This window comes from Heptranchias perlo, chromosome 10 (genome assembly GCF_035084215.1).
Source record: "Heptranchias perlo isolate sHepPer1 chromosome 10, sHepPer1.hap1, whole genome shotgun sequence".
NCBI classification, from domain to species: Eukaryota; Metazoa; Chordata; class Chondrichthyes; order Hexanchiformes; family Hexanchidae; genus Heptranchias; species Heptranchias perlo.
In genome coordinates this window covers 84,047,767-84,066,523 of record NC_090334.1, presented here as the reverse complement: position 1 = coordinate 84,066,523, position 18,757 = coordinate 84,047,767, and the positions used below count along the sequence as shown (strand labels likewise).

At 52.4% G+C, this 18,757-nt stretch overlaps 1 protein-coding gene across 1 annotated transcript in view; it reads left to right on the top strand.

Moving 5' to 3' along the window:
- LOC137326740 (nesprin-2-like) overlaps positions 1–18,757 on the top strand; it is a 246,195-nt gene that overhangs the window by 83,993 nt on the left and 143,445 nt on the right. Inside the window, exons 21-23 of the mRNA XM_067992112.1 lie at positions 385–504; positions 1,286–1,486; positions 4,577–4,750. Coding sequence (XP_067848213.1) covers positions 385–504; positions 1,286–1,486; positions 4,577–4,750 — 495 coding nt within the window. The remainder of the gene's footprint in view (positions 1–384; positions 505–1,285; positions 1,487–4,576; positions 4,751–18,757) is intronic.

Here is an 18,757-nt window from a genome sequence, read left to right as displayed (position 1 = left end):
GTGTGGGATATATCGGTGTTACGGTGAGGGGTGTGGGATATATCGGTGTTACGGTGAGGGGTGTGGGATATATCGGTGTTACGGTGAGGGGTGTGGGGTATATCGGTGTTACGGTGAGGGGTGTGGGGTATATCGGTGTTACGGTGAGGGGTGTGGGATATATCGGTGTTACGGTGAGGGGTGTGGGATATATCGGTGTTACGGTGAGGGGTGTGGGGTATATCGGTGTTACGGTGAGGGGTGTGGGATATATCGGTGTTACGGTGAGGGGTGTGGGATATATCGGTGTTACGGTGAGGGCCAGGGTGATTTTGGTGATGTAGTATTGAGTTCTCGGCTCTGCTGGTTTCTGTCACCGGTGCCGATTGATGCCATGTCTTGTAGTTGATCGAGGAGATGGAGCGTGAGCTGGGGCCCCTTGAGGAGCAGCTGCTGGCTGTGATTGAAGAAGGGGAACGATGTGAGCTGAAGCCCACAGTGAGACATGACATCTACAAGCTGGAGGTACACACGTCTGTCCTTGTGTTTGCTTTACCCAATCATATCAATGAGCTCTGTGGCAGCCCCTGTCTGCACGCGCACACTGATCTCCCGTCTCCTGGGCAGAGTGCCCTCTCTTGACTCTGTTCCTCTCCAAGACCACCCACTTCCAACTCCGTAACATCGTCCGTCTCCGCCCCTGCCTCAGCTCATCTGCTGCTGAAACCCTCATCCGCGCCTCTGTTACCTCCAGACTCGACTATTCCAACGCTCTCCTGGCCGGCCTCCCATCTTCCACCCTCCATAAACTTGAACTCACCCAAATCTCTGCTGCCCCTGTATCCTAACTCGCACCAAGTCCCGTTCTCCCATCACCCCCCTGTGCTCGCTGACCTACATCGGCACCCGGTCCGGGAACGCCTCGATTTTAAAATTCTCATCCTTGTTTTCAAATCCCTCCATGGCCCTCGCCCCCCTCCCTATCTCTGTAACCTCCTCCAGCCCCTACAACCCTCCGAGATCTCTGCCCTCCTCCAATTCCGGCCTCTTGCGCATCCCCCGATTCCCATCGCTCCACCATTGGCGGCCGTGCCTTCAGCTGCCCGGGCCCCGAGCTCTGGAATTCCCTCCCTGAACCTCTCTCTACCTCTCTCTCCTCCTTTTAAGACGTTCCTTAAAACCTACCTCTTTGACCGATAATCGCTCCTGAGAAGCGCCTTGGGACGTTTTACTACGTCAAGGGTTCTATACGAATGCAAGTTGCTGTTGTTGTTGTTCTGACGGGATCTCTCTCTGCTTTCAATAGGAAGTGCTCGACGGAACGTGGGCGTGCCTGAGAGGCCGGCGGGTGGAGCTGCGGGGCGGCCTGGCGGTGGGGAGTCGGTACGAGTGTCTGCTGCAGGGTCTCACGGGTCTGATCGACAGTGGACGGGAGATGGTTGTCCAGGATTCGATTCATCCAACCAAAACCATCAGGGAATTACAGAGCCACCTACAGAGCTACAAGGTATTCCCTCTCGTTCACGCGCTGTTTCAAGATGCCCCTCTGCGATCGGGCACCGTTCCACAGGCAAAGGGGCCGGGGGTGGGGGCGGCATGGTATTAGTGAGGAGGGGGGGGGCATTCTTCAATTGGGAACCGAAAAATATTGGGAAGCTGTTCAACCGTGGGGGAAACGGTTTCCAGTGGCGGAGGGTCAGTAACCAGAGGACACAGATTGAAGGTGATTATCTAAAGAAACAGGGGGGAGATGAGGAGAAATGTTTTTACGCAGCGAGTTGTGATGATCTGGAACGCGCTGCCTGAAAGGGCGGTGGAAGCAGATTCAGTAATAACTTTTGGAAGGGAGTTGGATAAATACTTGAAAGGTAAAATTTACAGGACGATGGGGAGAGAGTGGGGCAGTGGGATTAGTTTGGGATTGATACAGGGCTATGGGGAGAGAGCGGGGCAGTGGGATTAGTTTGGGATTGATACAGGACTATGAGGAGAGAGCGGGGCAGTGGGATTAGTTTGGGATTGATACAGGGCTATGGGGAGAGAGTGGGGCAGTGGGATTAGTTTGGGATTGATACAGGACTATGGGGAGAGAGCGGGGCAGTGGGATTAGTTTGGGATTGATACAGGGCTATGGGGAGAGAGCGGGGCAGTGGGATTAGTTTGGGATTGATACAGGGCTATGAGGAGAGAGCGGGGCAGTGGGATTAGTTTGGGATTGATACAGGGCTATGGGGAGAGAGTGGGGCAGTGGGATTAGTTTGGGGATTGATACAGTGCTATGGGGAGAGAGTGGGGCAGTGGGATTAGTTTGGGGATTGATACAGGGCTATGGGGAGAGAGCGGGGCAGTGGGATTAGTTTGGGATTGATACAGGGCTATGGGGAGAGAGTGGGGCAGTGGGATTAGTTTGGGGATTGATACAGGACTATGGGGAGAGAGCGGGGCAGTGGGATTAGTTTGGGATTGATACAGGGCTATGGGGAGAGAGTGGGGCAGTGGGATTAGTTTGGGGATTGATACAGGGCTATGGGGAGAGAGTGGGGCAGTGGGATTAGTTTGGGATTGATACAGGGCTATGGGGAGAGAGTGGGGCAGTGGGATTAGTTTGGGGATTGGTACAGGGCTATGGGGAGAGAGTGGGGCAGTGGGATTAGTTTGGGATTGAAATTTACAGGGCTATGGGGAGAGAGCGGGGCAGTGGGATTAGTTTGGGATTGAAATTTACAGGGCTATGGGGAGAGAGCGGGGGGATTGGAACGATTTGGATAGCTCTCTCAAAGAGCTGGCACAGGCACGATGGGCCGAATGACTGCATTCTGCGTTTTACGATTCTATGAGGGTTATCGCACCCACCCAACAGCGGGAGTCACCGGACAGGGATCAGGAGCGGGACCCTTGGCTGATTAACCCCAGCCTTGCCGCTTTCCTCCCACCTCCCCTGAACCTGGGTCCTGTCTGGTCTCCATGGCTCCCTCGCAAACTGCCTTTCCCGAGCGAGCTTTCTGGGGACAGTAAGCCCGTGCCCTCTGAGTGAGTAGCCAGCGGATTTCAGGTCAGAAAACCACTCTGGCGATCGATCGAATTCTGAGCATTTGCGAGGTGTCATTTCTGGCTCTGGGGCTGTCGAAGTATTGTAGCATGCGCAGGAAATGAAGGGGAGCTGCTCTTACTGAGGCTTGGATTGGGACACCTGGGCATCGCTGGAGGACAGGACGGTCCAGGGCAGCTGTTGTGGTTTTACTCTGATGGTGAGCGACCCAGGCCCGGAGCTGACAGTTCCACTGCTCTCGTATCCTCACGCCAATCTTTTTGGCGGGGTGCGGGGGGTTGTTCGCACATTTACAAGTAGAAAATGGCACTGAGTGCAGGTCAGCCGCACTCCATATCCTGCCCCGTGGTCCTCAACATCAGGGGCCACGTTCGAAACATCAAACCCCTCGCTGATCCGCAGTTTGAAACTTACAATCGCGTTCTGATCCGCAAAGTTCCCCGCAGAACAATTATTAAACCCTGGGCGGCCATTTCCGGGGGCGATTTTAACCCCTATCCGGCCCTGGCCCGGGTTACTTGCCCGCCCGCTCCTGAGCAAGGACACCCTCCCAAAGTCCGTTTTAAGGTGTGCGTTTCGGGTCCTGATGATGTCGTCGGGAACTGACTGCAATTTTAACTCAGCCGCTGGTGTGGGAGTGCTCTTCTCGGCACTACAAGGATCGCGAGACCGCCCCCAGCTATACGGCCCTGGGAACCTGTACCCCAGTGAGAGTCAGCACCTTCAGGAGAGGAGGGAACCTGTACCCCAGTGAGAGTCAGCACCTTCAGGAGAGGAGGGGACCTGTACCCCAGTGAGAGTCAGCACCTTCAGGAGAGGAGGGGACCTGTACCCCAGTGAGATTCAGCACCTTCAGGAGAGGAGGGGACCTGTACCCCAGTGAGAGTCAGCACCTTCAGGAGAGGAAGGGACCTGTACCCCAGTGAGAGTCAGCACCTTCAGGAGAGGAGGGGACCTGTACCCCAGTGAGAGTCAGCACCTTCAGGAGAGGAGGGGACCTGTACCCCAGTGAGAGTCAGCACCTTCAGGAGAGGAGGGGACCTGTACCCCAGTGAGAGTCAGCACCTTCAGGAGAGGAGGGGACCTGTACCCCAGTGAGAGTCAGCACCTTCAGGAGAGGAGGGGACCTGTACCCCAGTGAGAGTCAGCACCTTCAGGAGAGGAGGGGACCTGTACCCCAGTGAGAGTCAGCCCCTTCAGGAGAGGAGGGGACCTGTACCCCAGTGAGAGTCAGCACCTTCAGGAGAGGAGGGGACCTGTACCCCAGTGAGAGTCAGCACCTTCAGGAGAGGAGGGGACCTGTACCCCAGTGAGAGTCAGCCCCTTCAGGAGAGGAGGGGAGAAAGTTAATACAAGAAAATACCAAGATGTTGTCTAGCCAGCATTGGGTCTGCACACAGACGCTGTCAGTCCTTCATGGAGTTAAACCAAGGCCCAAATGCAAAAGAGAAAAACCTGTTTTCACTCTGATTATGCTGGCTGTATTCAGGCCCAGTTACAGTGGATTGGTTGGGTGTAACAGACTTGTTTCTTTCTCTGCGGGAGCAGCTGTTTTTCCGTAGGCTGGACAATCACATAGTTCTGGCGGAGAAGGTTTCTCAGAATGTTCCGGAATCCCTTGTCGCCCGCCACCGGGACTTGTGGCAGGAGCTGGTGAAGGAGGAGGCCGTTCTCCAGTCGCAGGCCCTGCTGCACGGAGTCCAGATGGAAACCACCCTTCAGGTAGGAATGTGAGGAGAGCAGTCGGCCTTTCGAGCCTCCGCCCGGGCTGTTTGATGGTGGCAGGACATGTCGAGAAGGCTGTTAGAAAAGTCATTCGGCCATCCAGAGACTTGAGCACAAAATCCAGGCCGACGCTCCCAGTGCAGCGCAGAGGGGTTTCTGCACTATCGGAGGTGCCGTCTTCCGGATGAGATGTTCGACCGAGGCCTCGTCCGCCCCCTTTGGGCTGACGTAAAAGATCCCATGGCCACTATTGGAACAGCAGGGGAGTTCTCCCCGGCATTCTGGGCAATATTTATCTCCCACCTAACACCTAAAAACAGATGATCTGGTCATTATCACATTGTTGTTTGTGGGATCTTGCTCTGTGCAAATTGGCCGCTGCGATTCTAACATCACAACAGTGACTACACTTCAAAAGTCCGGTTTGGGGACGGACCCTGCTCCGTTAATTGTTTCCTGATGGACAGTTTGGGGACGGACCATGCTCCGTTAATTGTTTCCTGATGGACAGTTTGGGGACGGTCCCTGCTCCGTTAATTGTTTCCTGTTGGACAGTTCGGGGACGGACCCTGCTCCGTTAATTGTTTCCTGTTGGACAGTTTGGGGACGGTCCCTGCTCCGTTAATTGTTTCCTGATGGACAGTTTGGGGACGGTCCCTGCTCCGTTAATTGTTTCCTGATGGACAGTTTGGGGACGGACCCTGCTCCATTAATTGTTTCCTGTTGGACAGTTTGGGGACGGACCCTGCTCCGTTAATTGTTTCCTGATGGACAGTTTGGGGACGGACCCTGCTCCATTAATTGTTTCCTGATGGACAGTTTGGGGACGGACCCTGCTCCATTAATTGTTTCCTGTTGGACAGTTTGGGGACGGACCCTGCTCCGTTAATTGTTTCCTGTTGGACAGTTTGGGGACGGTCCCTGCTCCATTAATTGTTTCCTGTTGGACAGTTTGGGGACGGACCCTGCTCCATTAATTGTTTCCTGATGGACAGTTTGGGGACGGACCCTGCTCCGTTAATTGTTTCCTGTTGGACAGTTTGGGGACGGTCCCTGCTCCGTTAATTGTTTCCTGATGGACAGTTTGGGGACGGTCCCTGCTCCGTTAATTGTTTCCTGATGGACAGTTTGGGGACGGACCCTGCTCCATTAATTGTTTCCTGTTGGACAGTTTGGGGATGGTCCCTGCTCCGTTAATTGTTTCCTGATGGACAGTTTGGGGACGGACCCTGCTCCATTAATTGTTTCCTGATGGACAGTTTGGGGACGGACCCTGCTCCGTTAATTGTTTCCTGATGGACAGTTTGGGGATGGTCCCTGCTCCGTTAATTGTTTCCTGATGGACAGTTTGGGGACGGACCCTGCTCCGTTAATTGTTTCCTGATGGACAGTATGGGGACGGTCCCTGCTCCGTTAATTGTTTCCTGATGGACAGTTTGGGGACGGACCCTGCTCCGTTAATTGTTTCCTGATGGACAGTTTGGGGACGGACCCTGCTCCATTAATTGTTTCCTGATGGACAGTTTGGGGACGGACCCTGCTCCGTTAATTGTTTCCTGTTGGACAGTTTGGGGACGGACCCTGCTCCGTTAATTGTTTCCTGATGGACAGTTTGGGGACGGACCCTGCTCCGTTAATTGTTTCCTGATGGACAGTTTGGGGACGGACCCTGCTCCGTTAATTGTTTCCTGATGGACAGTTTGGGGACGGACCCTGCTCCGTTAATTGTTTCCTGATGGACAGTTTGGGGACGGTCCCTGCTCCGTTAATTGTTTCCTGTTGGACAGTTTGGGGACGGTCCCTGCTCCGTTAATTGTTTCCTGTTGGACAGTTTGGGGACGGTCCCTGCTCCATTAATTGTTTCCTGATAGACAGTTTGGGGACGGACCCTGCTCCGTTAATTGTTTCCTGTTGGACAGTTTGGGGACGGACCCTGCTCCATTAATTGTTTCCTGATAGACAGTTTGGGGACGGACCCTGCTCCGTTAATTGTTTCCTGTTGGACAGTTTGGGGACGGACCCTGCTCCGTTAATTGTTTCCTGTTGGACAGTTTGGGGACGGTCCCTGCTCCGTTAATTGTTTCCTGATGGACAGTTTGGGGACGGACCCTGCTCCATTAATTGTTTCCTGTTGGACAGTTTGGGGACGGACCCTGCTCCGTTAATTGTTTCCTGATGGACAGTTTGGGGACGGACCCTGCTCCATTAATTGTTTCCTGTTGGACAGTTTGGGGACGGACCCTGCTCCATTAATTGTTTCCTGATGGACAGTTTGGGGACGGACCCTGCTCCGTTAATTGTTTCCTGTTGGATAGTTTGGGGACGGTCCCTGCTCCGTTAATTGTTTCCTGTTGGATAGTTTGGGGACGGACCCTGCTCCGTTAATTGTTTCCTGATGGACAGTTTGGGGACGGTCCCTGCTCCGTTAATTGTTTCCTGTTGGATAGTTTGGGGACGGTCCCTGCTCCGTTAATTGTTTCCTGTTGGATAGTTTGGGGACGGACCCTGCTCCGTTAATTGTTTCCTGATGGACAGTTTGGGGACGGACCCTGCTCCGTTAATTGTTTCCTGTTGGACAGTTTGGGGACGGACCCTGCTCCGTTAATTGTTTCCTGATGGACAGTTTGGGGACGGACCCTGCTCCGTTAATTGTTTCCTGATGGACAGTTTGGGGACGGACCCTGCTCCGTTAATTGTTTCCTGATGGACAGTTTGGGGACGGACCCTGCTCCGTTAATTGTTTCCTGTTGGACAGTTTGGGGACGGACCCTGCTCCGTTAATTGTTTCCTGATGGACAGTTTGGGGACAGACCCTGCTCCATTAATTGTTTCCTGTTGGACAGTTTGGGGACGGTCCCTGCTCCGTTAATTGTTTCCTGTTGGACAGTTTGGGGACGGACCCTGCTCCATTAATTGTTTCCTGTTGGACAGTTTGGGGACGGACCCTGCTCCATTAATTGTTTCCTGATGGACAGTTTGGGGACGGACCCTGCTCCATTAATTGTTTCCTGATGGACAGTTTGGGGACGGACCCTGCTCCATTAATTGTTTCCTGATGGACAGTTTGGGGACGGACCCTGCTCCATTAATTGTTTCCTGTTGGACAGTTTGGGGACGGTCCCTGCTCCGTTAATTGTTTCCTGATGGACAGTTTGGGGACGGACCCTGCTCCGTTAATTGTTTCCTGTTGGACAGTTTGGGGACGGACTCTGCTCCATTAATTGTTTCCTGATGGATAGTTTGGGGACGGACCCTGCTCCGTTAATTGTTTCCTGTTGGACAGTTTGGGGACGGACCCTGCTCCATTAATTGTTTCCTGTTGGACAGTTTGGGGACGGACCCTGCTCCGTTAATTGTTTCCTGATGGACAGTTTGGGGACGGACCCTGCTCCATTAATTGTTTCCTGTTGGACAGTTTGGGGACGGACCCTGCTCCGTTAATTGTTTCCTGTTGGACAGTTTGGGGACGGACCCTGCTCCATTAATTGTTTCCTGTTGGACAGTTTGGGGACGGTCCCTGCTCCGTTAATTGTTTCCTGTTGGACAGTTTGGGGACGGACCCTGCTCCGTTAATTGTTTCCTGTTGGACAGTTTGGGGACGGACCCTGCTCCGTTAATTGTTTCCTGTTGGACAGTTTGGGGACGGACCCTGCTCCGTTAATTGTTTCCTGTTGGACAGTTTGGGGACGGACCCTGCTCCGTTAATTGTTTCCTGTTGGACAGTTTGGGGACGGACCCTGCTCCGTTAATTGTTTCCTGTTGGACAGTTTGGGGACGGACCCTGCTCCGTTAATTGTTTCCTGTTGGACAGTTTGGGGACGGACCCTGCTCCGTTAATTGTTTCCTGTTGGACAGTTTGGGGACGGACCCTGCTCCGTTAATTGTTTCCTGATGGACAGTTTGGGGACGGACCCTGCTCCGTTAATTGTTTCCTGATGGACAGTTTGGGGACGGACCCTGCTCCATTAATTGTTTCCTGTTGGACAGTTTGGGGACGGACCCTGCTCCGTTAATTGTTTCCTGATGGACAGTTTGGGGACGGACCCTGCTCCGTTAATTGTTTCCTGATGGACAGTTTGGGGACGGACCCTGCTCCATTAATTGTTTCCTGTTGGACAGTTTGGGGACGGACCCTGCTCCATTAATTGTTTCCTGTTGGACAGTTTGGGGACGGACCCTGCTCCGTTAATTGTTTCCTGTTGGACAGTTTGGGGACGGTCCCTGCTCCATTAATTGTTTCCTGTTGGACAGTTTGGGGACGGACCCTGCTCCATTAATTGTTTCCTGATGGACAGTTTGGGGACGGACCCTGCTCCGTTAATTGTTTCCTGTTGGACAGTTTGGGGACGGTCCCTGCTCCGTTAATTGTTTCCTGATGGACAGTTTGGGGACGGTCCCTGCTCCGTTAATTGTTTCCTGATGGACAGTTTGGGGACGGACCCTGCTCCATTAATTGTTTCCTGTTGGACAGTTTGGGGACGGTCCCTGCTCCGTTAATTGTTTCCTGATGGACAGTTTGGGGACGGACCCTGCTCCGTTAATTGTTTCCTGATGGACAGTTTGGGGACGGACCCTGCTCCATTAATTGTTTCCTGATGGACAGTTTGGGGACGGACCCTGCTCCGTTAATTGTTTCCTGTTGGACAGTTTGGGGACGGACCCTGCTCCGTTAATTGTTTCCTGATGGACAGTTTGGGGACGGACCCTGCTCCGTTAATTGTTTCCTGATGGACAGTTTGGGGACGGACCCTGCTCCGTTAATTGTTTCCTGATGGACAGTTTGGGGACGGACCCTGCTCCATTAATTGTTTCCTGATGGACAGTTTGGGGACGGTCCCTGCTCCGTTAATTGTTTCCTGTTGGACAGTTTGGGGACGGTCCCTGCTCCGTTAATTGTTTCCTGTTGGACAGTTTGGGGACGGTCCCTGCTCCATTAATTGTTTCCTGATAGACAGTTTGGGGACGGACCCTGCTCCGTTAATTGTTTCCTGTTGGACAGTTTGGGGACGGACCCTGCTCCATTAATTGTTTCCTGATAGACAGTTTGGGGACGGACCCTGCTCCGTTAATTGTTTCCTGTTGGACAGTTTGGGGACGGACCCTGCTCCGTTAATTGTTTCCTGTTGGACAGTTTGGGGACGGTCCCTGCTCCGTTAATTGTTTCCTGATGGACAGTTTGGGGACGGACCCTGCTCCATTAATTGTTTCCTGTTGGACAGTTTGGGGACGGACCCTGCTCCGTTAATTGTTTCCTGTTGGATAGTTTGGGGACGGTCCCTGCTCCGTTAATTGTTTCCTGTTGGATAGTTTGGGGACGGACCCTGCTCCGTTAATTGTTTCCTGATGGACAGTTTGGGGACGGACCCTGCTCCGTTAATTGTTTCCTGTTGGACAGTTTGGGGACGGACCCTGCTCCGTTAATTGTTTCCTGATGGACAGTTTGGGGACGGACCCTGCTCCGTTAATTGTTTCCTGATGGACAGTTTGGGGACGGACCCTGCTCCGTTAATTGTTTCCTGATGGACAGTTTGGGGACGGACCCTGCTCCGTTAATTGTTTCCTGTTGGACAGTTTGGGGACGGACCCTGCTCCGTTAATTGTTTCCTGATGGACAGTTTGGGGACAGACCCTGCTCCATTAATTGTTTCCTGTTGGACAGTTTGGGGACGGTCCCTGCTCCGTTAATTGTTTCCTGTTGGACAGTTTGGGGACGGACCCTGCTCCATTAATTGTTTCCTGTTGGACAGTTTGGGGACGGACCCTGCTCCATTAATTGTTTCCTGATGGACAGTTTGGGGACGGACCCTGCTCCATTAATTGTTTCCTGATGGACAGTTTGGGGACGGACCCTGCTCCATTAATTGTTTCCTGATGGACAGTTTGGGGACGGACCCTGCTCCATTAATTGTTTCCTGTTGGACAGTTTGGGGACGGTCCCTGCTCCGTTAATTGTTTCCTGATGGACAGTTTGGGGACGGACCCTGCTCCGTTAATTGTTTCCTGTTGGACAGTTTGGGGACGGACTCTGCTCCATTAATTGTTTCCTGATGGATAGTTTGGGGACGGACCCTGCTCCGTTAATTGTTTCCTGTTGGACAGTTTGGGGACGGACCCTGCTCCATTAATTGTTTCCTGTTGGACAGTTTGGGGACGGACCCTGCTCCGTTAATTGTTTCCTGATGGACAGTTTGGGGACGGACCCTGCTCCATTAATTGTTTCCTGTTGGACAGTTTGGGGACGGACCCTGCTCCGTTAATTGTTTCCTGTTGGACAGTTTGGGGACGGACCCTGCTCCATTAATTGTTTCCTGTTGGACAGTTTGGGGACGGTCCCTGCTCCGTTAATTGTTTCCTGTTGGACAGTTTGGGGACGGACCCTGCTCCGTTAATTGTTTCCTGTTGGACAGTTTGGGGACGGACCCTGCTCCGTTAATTGTTTCCTGTTGGACAGTTTGGGGACGGACCCTGCTCCGTTAATTGTTTCCTGTTGGACAGTTTGGGGACGGACCCTGCTCCGTCAATTGTTTCCTGTTGGACAGTTTGGGGACGGACCCTGCTCCGTTAATTGTTTCCTGTTGGACAGTTTGGGGACGGACCCTGCTCCGTTAATTGTTTCCTGTTGGACAGTTTGGGGACGGACCCTGCTCCGTTAATTGTTTCCTGATGGACAGTTTGGGGACGGACCCTGCTCCATTAATTGTTTCCTGATGGACAGTTTGGGGACGGACCCTGCTCCGTTAATTGTTTCCTGATGGACAGTTTGGGGACGGACCCTGCTCCGTTAATTGTTTCCTGTTGGACAGTTTGGGGACGGACCCTGCTCCATTAATTGTTTCCTGTTGGACAGTTTGGGGACGGACCCTGCTCCGTTAATTGTTTCCTGTTGGACAGTTTGGGGACGGACCCTGCTCCGTTAATTGTTTCCTGTTGGACAGTTTGGGGACGGACCCTGCTCCGTTAATTGTTTCCTGATGGACAGTTTGGGGACGGACCCTGCTCCGTTAATTGTTTCCTGATGGACAGTTTGGGGATGGACCCTGCTCCGTTAATTGTTTCCTGTTGGACAGTTTGGGGACGGACCCTGCTCCGTTAATTGTTTCCTGATGGACAGTTTGGGGACGGACCCTGCTCCGTTAATTGTTTCCTGATGGACAGTTTGGGGACGGACCCTGCTCCATTAATTGTTTCCTGTTGGACAGTTTGGGGACGGACCCTGCTCCGTTAATTGTTTCCTGTTGGACAGTTTGGGGACGGACCCTGCTCCGTTAATTGTTTCCTGATGGACAGTTTGGGGACGGACCCTGCTCCGTTAATTGTTTCCTGATGGACAGTTTGGGGACGGACCCTGCTCCATTAATTGTTTCCTGTTGGACAGTTTGGGGACGGACCCTGCTCCGTTAATTGTTTCCTGATGGACAGTTTGGGGACGGACCCTGCTCCGTTAATTGTTTCCTGATGGACAGTTTGGGGACGGACCCTGCTCCATTAATTGTTTCCTGTTGGACAGTTTGGGGACGGACCCTGCTCCATTAATTGTTTCCTGTTGGACAGTTTGGGGACGGTCCCTGCTCCGTTAATTGTTTCCTGTTGGACAGTTTGGGGACGGACCCTGCTCCATTAATTGTTTCCTGTTGGACAGTTTGGGGACGGACCCTGCTCCGTTAATTGTTTCCTGATGGACAGTTTGGGGACGGTCCCTGCTCCGTTAATTGTTTCCTGATAGACAGTTTGGGGACGGTCCCTGCTCCGTTAATTGTTTCCTGATGGACAGTTTGGGGACGGACCCTGCTCCATTAATTGTTTCCTGTTGGACAGTTTGGGGACGGACCCTGCTCCATTAATTGTTTCCTGTTGGATAGTTTGGGGACGGACCCTGCTCCGTTAATTGTTTCCTGATGGACAGTTTGGGGACGGACCCTGCTCCATTAATTGTTTCCTGTTGGATAGTTTGGGGACGGACCCTGCTCCGTTAATTGTTTCCTGATGGACAGTTTGGGGACGGACCCTGCTCCGTTAATTGTTTCCTGTTGGACAGTTTGGGGACGGACCCTGCTCCATTAATTGTTTCCTGATGGACAGTTTGGGGACGGACCCTGCTCCGTTAATTGTTTCCTGTTGGACAGTTTGGGGACGGACCCTGCTCCGTTAATTGTTTCCTGATGGACAGTTTGGGGACGGACCCTGCTCCGTTAATTGTTTCCTGTTGGACAGTTTGGGGACGGACCCTGCTCCATTAATTGTTTCCTGATGGACAGTTTGGGGACGGTCCCTGCTCCGTTAATTGTTTCCTGTTGGACAGTTTGGGGACGGACCCTGCTCCGTTAATTGTTTCCTGTTGGACAGTTTGGGGACGGTCCCTGCTCCGTTAATTGTTTCCTGTTGGACAGTTTGGGGACGGACCCTGCTCCATTAATTGTTTCCTGTTGGACAGTTTGGGGACGGACCCTGCTCCATTAATTGTTTCCTGTTGGACAGTTTGGGGACGGACCCTGCTCCGTTAATTGTTTCCTGTTGGACAGTTTGGGGACGGACCCTGCTCCGTTAATTGTTTCCTGTTGGACAGTTTGGGGACGGACCCTGCTCCATTAATTGTTTCCTGATGGACAGTTTGGGGACGGACCCTGCTCCGTTAATTGTTTCCTGTTGGACAGTTTGGGGACGGACCCTGCTCCGTTAATTTTTTCCTGTTGGACAGTTTGGGGACGGACCCTGCTCCGTTAATTGTTTCCTGTTGGACAGTTTGGGGACGGACCCTGCTCCGTTAATTGTTTCCTGTTGGACAGTTTGGGGACGGACCCTGCTCCATTAATTGTTTCCTGTTGGACAGTTTGGGGACGGACCCTGCTCCATTAATTGTTTCCTGATGGACAGTTTGGGGACGGACCCTGCTCCATTAATTGTTTCCTGATAGACAGTTTGGGGACGGACCCTGCTCCGTTAATTGTTTCCTGTTGGACAGTTTGGGGACGGTCCCTGCTCCGTTAATTGTTTCCTGTTGGACAGTTTGGGGACGGACCCTGCTCCATTAATTGTTTCCTGTTGGACAGTTTGGGGACGGACCCTGCTCCATTAATTGTTTCCTGTTGGACAGTTTGGGGACGGACCCTGCTCCGTTAATTGTTTCCTGTTGGACAGTTTGGGGACGGACCCTGCTCCATTAATTGTTTCCTGATGGACAGTTTGGGGACGGACCCTGCTCCGTTAATTGTTTCCTGATGGACAGTTTGGGGACGGACCCTGCTCCATTAATTGTTTCCTGTTGGACAGTTTGGGGACGGACCCTGCTCCATTAATTGTTTCCTGTTGGACAGTTTGGGGACGGACCCTGCTCCGTTAATTGTTTCCTGATGGACAGTTTGGGGACGGACCCTGCTCCGTTAATTGTTTCCTGATGGACAGTTTGGGGACGGACCCTGCTCCGTTAATTGTTTCCTGATGGACAGTTTGGGGACGGACCCTGCTCCATTAATTGTTTCCTGTTGGACAGTTTGGGGACGGACCCTGCTCCATTAATTGTTTCCTGTTGGACAGTTTGGGGACGGACCCTGCTCCGTTAATTGTTTCCTGTTGGACAGTTTGGGGACGGACCCTGCTCCATTAATTGTTTCCTGATGGACAGTTTGGGGACGGACCCTGCTCCGTTAATTGTTTCCTGTTGGACAGTTTGGGGACGGTCCCTGCTCCATTAATTGTTTCCTGATGGATAGTTTGGGGACGGACCCTGCTCCATTAATTGTTTCCTGTTGGACAGTTTGGGGACGGACCCTGCTCCATTAATTGTTTCCTGATGGACAGTTTGGGGACGGACCCTGCTCCATTAATTGTTTCCTGATGGACAGTTTGGGGACGGACCCTGCTCCGTTAATTGTTTCCTGTTGGACAGTTTGGGGACGGTCCCTGCTCCGTTAATTGTTTCCTGATGGACAGTTTGGGGACGGACCCTGCTCCGTTAATTGTTTCCTGTTGGACAGTTTGGGGACGGACCCTGCTCCATTAATTGTTTCCTGATGGACAGTTTGGGGACGGACCCTGCTCCGTTAATTGTTTCCTGTTGGACAGTTTGGGGACGGACCCTGCTCCATTAATTGTTTCCTGATGGACAGTTTGGGGACGGACCCTGCTCCGTTAATTGTTTCCTGTTGGACAGTTTGGGGACGGTCCCTGCTCCGTTAATTGTTTCCTGATGGACAGTTTGGGGACGGTCCCTGCTCCGTTAATTGTTTCCTGATGGACAGTTTGGGGACGGTCCCTGCTCCGTTAATTGTTTCCTGATGGACAGTTTGGGGACGGTCCCTGCTCCGTTAATTGTTTCCTGATGGACAATTTGGGGACGGTCCCTGCTCCGTTAATTGTTCCCTGATGGACAGTTTGGGGACGGACCCTGCTCCATTAATTGTTTCCTGATGGACAGTTTGGGGACGGACCCTGCTCCGTTAATTGTTTCCTGTTGGACAGTTTGGGGACGGACCCTGCTCCGTTAATTGTTTCCTGTTGGACAGTTTGGGGACGGTCCCTGCTCCATTAATTGTTTCCTGTTGGACAGTTTGGGGACGGACCCTGCTCCGTTAATTGTTTCCTGATGGATAGTTTGGGGACGGTCCCTGCTCCGTTAATTGTTTCCTGATGGACAGTTTGGGGACGGACCCTGCTCCGTTAATTGTTTCCTGTTGGACAGTTTGGGGACGGACCCTGCTCCGTTAATTGTTTCCTGATGGACAGTTTGGGGACGGACCCTGCTCCGTTAATTGTTTCCTGATGGACAGTTTGGGGACGGACCCTGCTCCGTTAATTGTTTCCTGTTGGACAGTTTGGGGACGGACCCTGCTCCGTTAATTGTTTCCTGATGGACAGTTTGGGGACGGACCCTGCTCCGTTAATTGTTTCCTGTTGGACAGTTTGGGGACGGACCCTGCTCCGTTAATTGTTTCCTGATGGACAGTTTGGGGACGGACCCTGCTCCGTTAATTGTTTCCTGATGGACAGTTTGGGGACGGACCCTGCTCCGTTAATTGTTTCCTGTTGGACAGTTTGGGGACGGTCCCTGCTCCATTAATTGTTTCCTGTTGGACAGTTTGGGGACGGACCCTGCTCCGTTAATTGTTTCCTGATAGACAGTTTGGGGACGGACCCTGCTCCATTAATTGTTTCCTGATGGACAGTTTGGGGACGGACCCTGCTCCATTAATTGTTTCCTGATGGACAGTTTGGGGACGGACCCTGCTCCGTTAATTGTTTCCTGATGGACAGTTTGGGGACGGACCCTGCTCCATTAATTGTTTCCTGTTGGACAGTTTGGGGACGGACCCTGCTCCGTTAATTGTTTCCTGTTGGACAGTTTGGGGACGGTCCCTGCTCCGTTAATTGTTTCCTGTTGGACAGTTTGGGGACGGACCCTGCTCCATTAATTGTTTCCTGATGGACAGTTTGGGGACGGACCCTGCTCCGTTAATTGTTTCCTGATGGACAGTTTGGGGACGGTCCCTGCTCCGTTAATTGTTTCCTGATGGACAGTTTGGGGACGGTCCCTGCTCCGTTAATTGTTTCCTGATGGACAGTTTGGGGACGGTCCCTGCTCCGTTAATTGTTTCCTGATGGACAGTTTGGGGACGGTCCCTGCTCCGTTAATTGTTCCCTGATGGACAGTTTGGGGACGGACCCTGCTCCGTTAATTGTTTCCTGATGGACAGTTTGGGGACGGACCCTGCTCCATTAATCGTTTCCTGTTGGACAGTTTGGGGACGGACCCTGCTCCGTTAATTGTTTCCTGTTGGATAGTTTGGGGACGGACCCTGCTCCGTTAATTGTTTCCTGATGGACAGTTTGGGGACGGTCCCTGCTCCATTAATTGTTTCCTGTTGGACAGTTTGGGGACGGACCCTGCTCCGTTAATTGTTTCCTGTTGGACAGTTTGGGGACGGACCCTGCTCCGTTAATTGTTTCCTGTTGGATAGTTTGGGGACGGACCCTGCTCCGTTAATTGTTTCCTGATGGACAGTTTGGGGACGGTCCCTGCTCCATTAATTGTTTCCTGATGGACAGTTTGGGGACGGACCCTGCTCCATTAATTGTTTCCTGATGGACAGTTTGGGGACGGACCCTGCTCCATTAATTGTTTCCTGATGGACAGTTTGGGGACGGACCCTGCTCCGTTAATTGTTTCCTGTTGGATAGTTTGGGGACGGACCCTGCTCCGTTAATTGTTTCCTGATGGACAGTTTGGGGACGGTCCCTGCTCCATTAATTGTTTCCTGATGGACAGTTTGGGGACGGACCCTGCTCCGTTAATTGTTTCCTGATGGACAGTTTGGGGACGGACCCTGCTCCGTTAATTGTTTCCTGATGGATAGTTTGGGGACGGACCCTGCTCCGTTAATTGTTTCCTGATGGACAGTTTGGGGACGGACCCTGCTCCGTTAATTGTTTCCTGATGGATAGTTTGGGGACGGACCCTGCTCCGTTAATTGTTTCCTGATGGACAGTTTGGGGACGGACCCTGCTCCGTTAATTGTTTCCTGATGGACAGTTTGGGGACGGACCCTGCTCCGTTAATTGTTTCCTGATGGACAGTTTGGGGACGGACCCTGCTCCGTTAATTGTTTCCTGATAGACAGTTTGGGGACGGACCCTGCTCCATTAATTGTTTCCTGATGGACAGTTTGGGGACGGACCCTGCTCCATTAATTGTTTCCTGATGGACAGTTTGGGGACGGACCCTGCTCCGTTAATTGTTTCCTGTTGGACAGTTTGGGGACGGACCCTGCTCCGTTAATTGTTTCCTGATGGACAGTTTGGGGACGGACCCTGCTCCGTTAATTGTTTCCTGATGGACAGTTTGGGGACGGACCCTGCTCCGTTAATTGTTTCCTGTTGGACAGTTTGGGGACGGTCCCTGCTCCATTAATTGTTTCCTGTTGGACAGTTTGGGGACGGACCCTGCTCCGTTAATTGTTTCCTGATGGACAGTTTGGGGACGGACCCTGCTCCGTTAATTGTTCCCTGATGGACAGTTTGGGGACGGTCCCTGCTCCGTTAATTGTTTCCTGTTGGACAGTTTGGGGACGGACCCTGCTCCATTAATTGTTTCCTGATGGACAGTTTGGGGACGGACCCTGCTCCATTAATTGTTTCCTGTTGGACAGTTTGGGGACGGACCCTGCTCCATTAATTGTTTCCTGATGGACAGTTTGGGGACGGACCCTGCTCCATTAATTGTTTCCTGATGGACAGTTTGGGGACGGACCCTGCTCCGTTAATTGTTCCCTGATGGACAGTTTGGGGACGGTCCCTGCTCCATTAATTGTTTCCTGTTGGACAGTTTGGGGACGGACCCTGCTCCGTTAATTGTTTCCTGATGGACAGTTTGGGGACGGTCCCTGCTCCATTAATTGTTTCCTGTTGGACAGTTTGGGGACGGACCCTGCTCCATTAATTGTTTCCTGATGGACAGTTTGGGGACGGACCCTGCTCCATTAATTGTTTCCTGTTGGACAGTTTGGGGACGGACCCTGCTCCGTTAATTGTTTCCTGTTGGACAGTTTGGGGACGGACCCTGCTCCGTTAATTGTTTCCTGATGGACAGTTTGGGGACGGACCCTGCTCCGTTAATTGTTTCCTGATAGACAGTTTGGGGACGGACCCTGCTCCGTTAATTGTTTCCTGATGGACAGTTTGGGGACGGACCCTGCTCCGTTAATTGTTTCCTGTTGGACAGTTTGGGGACGGACCCTGCTCCATTAATTGTTTCCTGTTGGACAGTTTGGGGACGGACCCTGCTCCGTTAATTGTTTCCTGATGGACAGTTTGGGGACGGTCCCTGCTCCATTAATTGTTTCCTGTTGGACAGTTTGGGGACGGACCCTGCTCCATTAATTGTTTCCTGATGGACAGTTTGGGGACGGACCCTGCTCCATTAATTGTTTCCTGTTGGACAGTTTGGGGACGGACCCTGCTCCGTTAATTGTTTCCTGTTGGACAGTTTGGGGACGGACCCTGCTCCGTTAATTG